This window comes from Taudactylus pleione, unplaced genomic scaffold, assembly GCF_031769625.1.
Source record: "Taudactylus pleione unplaced genomic scaffold, aTauple2 ptg000513l, whole genome shotgun sequence".
NCBI lineage: Eukaryota > Metazoa > Chordata > Amphibia > Anura > Myobatrachidae > Taudactylus > Taudactylus pleione.
In genome coordinates, this window is record NW_028284915.1 from 1,234,386 (window position 1) to 1,244,238 (window position 9,853).

The following is a 9,853-nucleotide window of genomic DNA, read 5'->3' on the forward strand; positions in this document are numbered from 1 at the left end:
GCATCTGTTACATAGCATTTAACAGGTTGATTCAAATAGACACAAACCAGCCTCTAACAACTGGTGGTCTGTAGTTTCCCGCCTCATGCAACATCCTAACAGTTGGTCATAATATGTACATTTTGTTGCAATATTGCGAGAGTGTTCTTCATTGGTCTCATTAAATACCTTTTCCATCTCCCACCATCCAAGAAAGAGGTTAGCATATGATGGTGCACAAGCTGCACACATCGCAGTTCCCCTTACTTGGATGTAGTAATTGTCATCAAAGGTGAAGTAATTATTAAAGAGGACAAACTCCAGTAGATCAAGAGTGAAGTCATGGAAAATGCCAAAGTTTTCCATTTTTAGAAAATATCTCACTGCATTAATTCCTTCTTGGTGGCCTATATTAGTATACAGTGACTCCAGACTCACCAGAAGTTGATTCACATCAAGAAAAATGTCTTGTACAGTATATACGATGGAAGTCCCTGGACATGATGTCTAATGTGTAGATCAATGAAAGTACTAGCATTTTCTGATGCTCCTCCAATGCCAGAGACAAAGGGTTTCCCAGGTGGTTTCTGTAGGTTCTTATGTACTTTCGGCAGTAGATAGATTAATGACCTTCAAATAGTCATGTTCTTTGGTGGTAATTGCTCCTTGTCTTAGGGCTCCATCAATCAGGTGATTGTATTTGATTGTTATGTTATTTCCTGGATTAAACAACACTTTTATAACAATTTGTATCATCTAGTTGTCTTAATGCCTCCTTGATGTATAAGTCCTTTGGCCAAAGGATAGTTTTTTATATTCCCTCCTTTGTCAGAAGGCTTTTTGACAACATCGTCCCACTTATTGATGTCATTAAAGGCTCTTCTCTCCTGTTTATTAAGGTTATCAATTTTGCAAGAAGAGGTTTTGTTTAATATATCCAGATCACTGGATATCAGTTTCATGAAGACACCTACTTCCGGGCATATGTTCTCCTGGGGATAGAATTGTGATTTCTTAACAGCAGGTCTCTGTTTCACGTTCTGTGATGTGGTTATTTGTGACTCATCCTGTAATTCTTCCAGTATTTTGATTGCTTCTTGTTCTTCTATATCTAAGGGAAAAGAAGACTTATCCATAAAGGGGTCAATGGGATCATGAGTTGGCTCTTTGTTGGAAAACATTTTAATAGAAATAAATTCCTTCCAAAAATGTGAAGATTTTTTCTCCCATTCAAACCTGTCAAATCTTTTAGTAGGTGAAAAAGAAAGGCCTTTTGTAAGGACTTTAATATGTCTTTAGAAAGTATATGGTTTGTTAAATTGATGACTTTCAAAGAGTCATCATCTACATCTTTCATTTGTTCATTGTCCGTGTCCAATATCTGGTGGGAGAAGGATATTCCCATGTTTCTATTTCCCTTCTTCTTCTTGATGCCCCTCCTTGGTTTCCTCTTCTGGGGCATCCTCTTGTCCCCCTCTGTGCATATAAAAATGATAGGGTAGCTGTTGTCACCTCTTGAGTCGTATAGCGATAGTTCCTGGTTTATTTCTTAAGGGATAGCTTCTGTTCCTGAAGATTCAATCTCAGGGGACATATATTGGTCACTGGTGTCCTTTAGTTGAATCCTAGATGTTTTGCCCTTCCATTTGAAAATTCTTCCCATATTGAAATCTCTCTGGTCCCTAATAAACTTAGATTTTTTCTTCTCAATAATTGTGGATTCAAAATTTTCCAAATCCTTTTTATATTATTTTTGAAAGGCTATGTCTTTTTCAAATGTTTCCATTTTTTTCCCCTAAAGAATCTATCTCCTTCTCACAAAAAGTAGATGGTTGGTACAGTACCAATGAGATTGTATGAGCATTTCAAAGACAGTCCTTCCACTCTTTTTTCAAATTAGCTGATGCTAATTCAAATGTCGGAAATATTTTTGGGCGGAGTCCCTGCGGTACAATTTTCCTTTTATTATAATTTTCCAGGCTTGTTATGTCCCAGTTAATTCTTGTTTGTTTTGTCAAAAGGTTTTTAATTTTCTGAGATCATCATCCCAATTTAAATTTATTTCCGAATTTATTGATGAGGTGGGAAAAATATTATCCAGATCATCTATTCTTCATTTAGAAATGAGCACTTGTTTAAGGTTAAATGTAGAAATTCTGTTAGGACACTAATTGTCTTAGTACATTTTTAAGAAAGAGAGAGGTGTAACCAATGCTGCAAACGAAAGACTAAAAAGAGTTTCAAAGAAAACTGAAAATTCAAGTGTGTGCTAGAAGTTGAAACTAAGAAAAACTCATAATAATAATACGATGGGTTTTTGAAACAAACCCCTCTGCACAGGAGAAAGAAAATTAGCTTAAAGTTGAAAATATACACATGTTTAACCAACAATAAAAAGAGGAAATTCATTGTTAAATACTGATAGTATTGTAAATGTTGGTAGTGCTCCCCTGAATTAGATAAGCATCAAACGCAGATGTGGGGTTCTCTACAATGAAGTAGAGGTATTATAAAGTATTTCCACTTTAACAATATACCTTTACACTATACTATCACTCTTACATTAGGTTTTATACTGAGCACCTTGAAGAAGAATGACTACTTTATCCCTATATAAACCTATGATTTCAACACAACTAGGCATTACATAATGTGTGACTAGGATTTCAGGTAATAAATAATAATATGTTGTAAAAAAATTTTTTTAGAAATACTATTTTTGTATAAAAAACCCTCTTTTCTGATAATCTATTTATTGATATCTATATTGGCGGAATAGACATTGTAACCATTTGTCTTTATGTAATGATATTTTCCACTCGACATTCCTGGGTGTAAATCATATCAGTGAATATAGATGGCATTAGAGATGACAGACTTCCGGTAGTGGAATCAGTGGACCATGTGACATATCTGTACACTCATGTCAATTGCCGTAGACTACACTTACAATGTAATAGATCTCTTTAAGGATCATAACTTTCCGGCAGAGGGATCACGTGACTGATCATATGATCGCAGCCACACACTACACATGCGGCGCTATGGATATCATTAAGACTATGCATCCCCAGCTGACCACGTGACCACCTGCCCGACGTTCTGGATAGGGGATTTTACATACCAATCTTATTATTCCAGTGTGGTTGGTCTGAATGGCTGTCACGTGACAGTATCCAATCTACACATTCAATGGTTATGAGAGGTGCCAATCACCAATTAGGATATGTGATTAGCTTAAATAACGCTTGTTATGAAGACTGTTTTGGGACACTATTAGACATGGTTTATCAGTTAACAAGCCCTATACAGGTGAAACCCACATCAGACTCGGCTGAAGTACCGGGTTTGCGCAAACAGGACTGCACACTTAGGCACTTCTACTGAACAATTTGGTATTTCAAGACACCCTCTCATCTGGCCCCCTGAAGTTACCCTGCAATGCTATAGCATCAGGAGACTCTAGGGGTTAACTCCTTATACAGACAGCAGAGGTGTCTCTCCTTTTTACTATCCTTCTTGTCCTGGAAACACCTGTCTATGATCCTCTCATCCATCATTCACTGTCTGAGTGACAAATGTTTGGAAAGTAGAAATCCTTAGCGGCTCAGTACAGGATAATCCTACCTTACTGCAGACATTTGGGTTATGCAGCATACTTGAGACATTACACACTAAGTAATAGGAGACTGCTTTTATGTAAGGTGTCTTATCACATTAGTCATGGGTACAAGAGTACAATTAAAATAATAGCATTGTGTAACTTTATGGTTTCAAATTGCCACTAAGAGATGTTTGTACATAGACTAGTGAGATAAGGTAAAGTGATGAGTAATCATTATCTGCGATTATAAAACTTTCTGCCAATTTTTGGGTTGGTAAACCATACTGATCAGTTTGTGGATTGCACATTGAAACTGAAAGATGATGCTATTGCCTAGCATTTTACAAATGTGTCACTGATTTACCCTGAATATGTTTGCCTGTTGTTCAGCCTACTGAATGAATCTATTTAAAGAACAATGATTGAGGAGTAATTCTATTGTGCCTAATGTAATATATTATTGATTGTTTATATTCACCCCTATTGCATTTTAACACCATTGAGTGTTCAAAATATGCACTTTGAGCCACGGATGAATTATATCACTCAAACACTGAATAAGTATAATTTTTTTAATCGTTTATTATTTTATCTATAATCAAGGTACCTTGCTGCAATTTACATTTTTTAAACAGTATCATTGAAAGTTAGATTTTATCAAATGAAAATATAAAAAAGAATAAACATATAACAGTATCCCCACAAAGGAATCAGCATCCTTTCTTCTACTTCCTTGTAAAGAACCCCACATCTAGGTTATTACACAATAAAATGTCATCATTCCGAACAGCAGCTGCCCTAGAAGTAGAAAGGTTGTGGGGCCTTGCCACTTGATATTTTTTTTAGATTGTAGATTCATTTAAAAAAATAGATTTTGCAAAGGATTCTAACATCATTGAAAGCAGCATATAGCAATTAATTATTTCTTTATACGTACCTTTTTCGAATGCAGCATCTAAACAGGGTTAAGGCTAAAATTGTAATTAACAAACCTGAACTTTGCAAACTTAATTATTTTTTATAACCAAAGCAAAAAAATACAGGACAACTGTCAGTGTAGAAATTTGATCTGTGATGACAACCAAGTTCAGGAGAAAAATAAATAAATAAAAAAAATAGTTTGACAAAAAAAGTGGAAGACTAGTGAAGCAACACAAAAAACCACTTACATGAAAACAATTGTTGATCAGCTATCACTTTAGGCTGCTCCCACGGTCAGCCTCATGGACCACAGCTGGAGACAGGAGAATCTCCTAAATTAAAAAACAAAAACAAAAAAAATTTGTCTTCCACACAGCAAAAAAAACTTACCAATCAGCCAGCCATGGACTGCTGCAAAATATAGGAGTCATGTACTGACTCTGGCATCCTAGCAAAAACTTTCATGAGACGCATATTGGAGGCATAGACAATTTGAATATTCAGAGAATGGAAGTGTTTTTGGTTCCAAAACAACTTTTCCTTTCTGCGTGGGTATGTGAGAGTGACATGGGTGCAAGCAATTGCACCCAAAATATTGGAGATTCATTCCACAGCAAAAAAAAACAAAGTTGTCTGCCATTCACTCAGCATATGTGTGAGGAAAGTAAATTAACTCAGCCACATGTCTCCGTATAGCAAGAAGGACCTGGGATAAAAAACGGGAAAAAAATGAATGGGCAAACTATCAATATGTGCTAATGTGGGTTGAAAAGTGCCCGACGGAAGGAAATGCAAGGTACCGAGCGGGTTTTCTAACCCGGGAACTGCTCAGTTAATGGGGATGTGGGGTACCAGGTTCTGCTGTAGAAAACTATACGTTTGGTAAATGTCATGAAAGGATAGGCAACAACATTTTACAGTATCACCTGACCCTTTTGAATCCCATCAAATAAATGCCTTCTAGGTTAAAGACATGGCCTGAGGATTTCAGCACAATGCTTCCAAGAATATGGCATTCTTTCAACATCAGCAGTGGCACATCTCACACACATTCACCACACCTCATCCCCAGACACAAACACACACATGAGCACAAGCAGGTGGCATATATTGTTGTGCTGCTGACAATTCCGCACTGCTCTCCTCCATGCATACACAAAGCAATGTACTGTCACACCATCTGATGAAAGGGCTCTTTTTCCACAGTTGTTACTTTGTTCAAAAAACAAAAAAAGTGGCTTTATAAGTGTTGCCGGTAGTTTTGAAAAAGAAACCACGGGTTGTGAAAGCAGATTCTTTGGATATGCGGTGTTAAAAGCAAAGAGACACACACAAGTGTATACATTTAACATTTATTTATATTCAACTTGAAAAACATGAATACATAATGACATTGATGACACTCAAATCAAATGATTATTTACAGAAATCAAGCTAGAGCCAAGGCTATACAGAAATACACACAATCCACTCTGTATAGAAATGGGTACTTGCTCCCCACTCAATTCAGATAAGCATACAATAAATAATGATTCTTAATATTTAGGTACACATCTTGTCCTTTACACAATGCTTCCAATTACAGTGGTATCCAGGGGATACCTGACTATGGCCTCTCAAACCGTGGGCTGGACCAGGATTCAAGTATCGGTTGACAGGTTACAAATCACTGGCACAGCTGCAGACCACCCGAGTGTGAAATTCAATGCAGCAGTGCAGCCTCTCAGTTTATATAGTTCAAAGAACAATACCCGCATACCCCTGACATATTTGGATATAAACATAATCTAATGCATTTAATTGGCTAAGTAAATTAAGAACATCTTACAGTTTCAGTTACTATCTTTAAGCAGATGCACAGGCAGTGGTACAAGACATAGGGGCCTATTTATCAAATGATAAATGGCCTGCTAACCATGCGGAAATGCTAGTTTCCGCATATTTAAGTTACCAGGTCATTCATCATCAGGGGTCTGATAGGACCCCCTTAGTATTCAGCAAACTCTGAAAACTGAAAGTTTTCGGAGTTTGCTGCAGAAAACAAGCATAATTTTCAGATGGCGCTTGCTGTCATAGACCCGCTCCTTCCTATGGGAAGGAGTTTTGGGGATGCGAAGAGGGATCCGAGCTCGGATTCCTTTGCCGCCTCCTCACTACCTCCCTGGCACATGCGTAGCCGGGACAATGGGGAGCAGGTAAGTAATGCAGCTACAGAAGTAGCTTTGATAATAACCGTGGAGACAACTGCCTTTCGGAGCAGATGTCCTCTCACCAGAGCAATGATGAATTGCTCCGGTGTCACATTTCCCCCTCAACAACCCTACAACCCATAGGAAAAAAAGCATAATATCATAATAAAAAGTGGTTTACTATACACAAAATAACTTCAGGCAATGAAATTATTTATAAAAAAAACCCATTTAACAACATTTTGCACCCCCGGGTAGCTGTGCACACTTTTACACAAATTACAAGTCAAACTTACATTTGTGAATGTAAGTTCCTTCAATTTGGATTGCAGTGTAATAAGTGTGCAAATGTAGTAGGATACAAGTATGTGAAATTTGCATACATTGCAGAGGGAAATGGATCGTGCGAGTAACGTGAGTTATTCGCATAACCATGCCATGAATAAATCGTACCTAATTCACACCAGCTCACACCTAATTGGATTGACCCATTAAAGTTAAAACATATTATTTTTGAATAATATAATGTTAAGAATAAAGATAACCAATCAAATATACACACAGAAAAAAAAGATCCATACTAATATCATACTTGCCTACACTTCTGAAATGGGCAGAAGTGCCCTTACTCAGCAAAGTGGGTGGCAAAAGCGGCCGATGATGCAATTCACGTTGAATATCATCATCGTGGCTTCGGCCCCCACTCCACAATGCCAGCAGTCTCGGCATTGCATAGTGGGGGTGGTGCTACGATGATGAGATTGCGTCGTTATGCTCCCAGACCCTCCTACCTCCACCCCGGTTGCCTCCAGATCCTCCCATCCCCATTGAGCCCCGACCCCTGGCTGCCAAAAGGTTGGCAAGCCTGACTAATATCTCTATCTATACTGTATATACTGTATATATTTTTGTATATATATAGATATATTATATTGTACATGTATAAAGGTAAGATTGTTAGTTAAATACCTAAACTAAGAATTGTATCTTTATATGTGTAGATAGATAGATAGATAGATAGATAGATAGATAGATAGATAGATAGATAGATAGATAGATAGATAGATAGATATAGATAATAGTATGTATGTATATTTATTTGATTCCTCATCTTTATTCTTAACATAATATTATTAAAAGCTATGTTTTAACTATAAGTTTAATTAAATTAACAGTGCCTCCAAAAAGGGTGTTTTCTTCTTTTGTGTCTTTTGTTACCTTTGGTATCACGCATACTCATTCTATCTCATAAATAATTGAACAGTCCTGTGCAAGATAAAAATATTTTATGCTAGATACATCCTTAGGACCAATAGATAAAATGAAACAATATGTTCAGTCTACATCTTAAGAGTCAAGTGTCACATAGATGTTTAATCATCTGATCATGATTTTATCTCTGCATATACATTTAAGTATACTGTATAAACTACTAGTCTTTGGCATCAGGTAAAGGCATACTGTATATAGAATTTACGTCTCTTCCCCTGTTTCCTTAACTAAAAAAACTACATTTTATTTAACTTTAACAAGGAAGAATTCTCATAAAAACGAATATGCAATAATTTTATTAACCAATATTAACAAATTTGATTAAAAATGTACAAACTTTTTATTTTCCAATTTAGTCATTTTCTAATAAAATAATAAATTGTACAACTATTTATCCTCTGTTTACTTATTGTTTTCCTTCAGTACTTCCATGAAAGAACTGTGTGATGATGAAAATGATCCAGTTGCATTGGCTTTTGAACAATTGAGAACAGAATATCATCAGCTCTTTAATGCAGTGTAGCATCAGTAACTCCAGCAAGCGCACATACTGCTTTTTAAATGAACATATTTTGTAAAGCATGCCATCAATTACTCTTGGATACACAAAAATAATAATTTTCAAAAGCATACACAACGACTTTAATGTTAACAGTATAATTCCAAATTGTATTGAGTTTTCCAGCTGTTTAACAGATTAACCTTTTGTAAAGCACCCATCACTGAATTTTAGATCAAAGGATATGCACCAAAAGGTATAAAATATAAAAAAATAATAAAAAAAATACTTTTTTTATCATTTGTATATTGATACTGCAAAATGAAAATACTCAAATATTTACTGATCTCTAAATGAAACTACAGCTAAGATAATATACCATGAAAATGCATTCTTTAACCTGGGGTGCCTCAGGATACTTGCAGGGGTGCCTCAGGTTGGTGGTTCAGCACCAAATCAAATTATTTATGGTCAATGTAATGTAAATATTTAGACAAACAGTTACAGACCATGCAATGATATGAGGCTCATACAGTAAGACAACATCAAATGTAAGATATACTAAGCAAAACCATAACTAGTGGAATAAGGTCACAAAACTGCATGTCTGAAATTCCAACAATGTCATATCCCTACATGATGGAGCATCCAGAAAGCACAAAGCACAGAGAGGAGTATCAAACACAAGTAGATAGTAGGATTCTGGTAAAAATAAAATTTTTACACTATTCGATATGTTGGTAACATTGCCAAATCTTTACTTTAATATGTGATTATATAACTTGAATAAACCTTTCCCACACCTCCAAAAATGTCTCTGTGTTGCATTCCGCCTGTAGCTAGAGTTCAAACAACCGAAAAATAATTTTTCCTGAAACAAATTCAAGTCTGGAGTGCACCATGTCTGGCTGAGGTAAAAACGGCCAGTATTAGTTTCCTGCTGCTTCAATAGTGCAGTTTACAGTTTTAAAAGAATTATACTTATGTAGGAGAAAAAACTAATTTCCAGCACTATATACTGCTGCACCCTTATATAATGCCCACATGAACCCTCTCGTTCATATATGTATGCGTAAATCTGGCTCTGATACTAGCCAATGCCTCCCCAGCCACCTACTTCACCGCATGTCACTGGCTGGGATATGGGGGAGAGGACATAGAGTAGGCACTACAATAGTTAATGGCTGAAACTCCCTTTATATACCCTCCCATAGATCCTCAGTTATCTGACTAGCAAAGCCAAAAGGACAAATTAGTGAAGGAAACAACAACATCTAAATCACATCACACACCAGGGAGAAAACTGTGTTCCTCAGATTGGACTCAGAATAATTTGAATGTATGGTAAGAAAATAATTTTTCTTCTTTCATCGGATCTGGGGAACACTG

The 9,853-nt window shown here is 36.3% G+C and overlaps 1 protein-coding gene across 1 annotated transcript in view; it reads left to right on the plus strand.

The window, feature by feature from the left end:
* Positions 1-8,642, plus strand: part of LOC148501567 (putative ATP-dependent RNA helicase DDX60) — a 600,786-nt gene extending 592,144 nt beyond the window's left edge. The window contains exon 38 of the mRNA XM_088450267.1: positions 8,389-8,642. Coding sequence (XP_088306393.1) covers positions 8,389-8,488 — 100 coding nt within the window. The 3' untranslated portion in view covers positions 8,489-8,642. The remainder of the gene's footprint in view (positions 1-8,388) is intronic.
* The last annotated feature ends 1,211 nt before the right edge of the window (positions 8,643-9,853 follow it).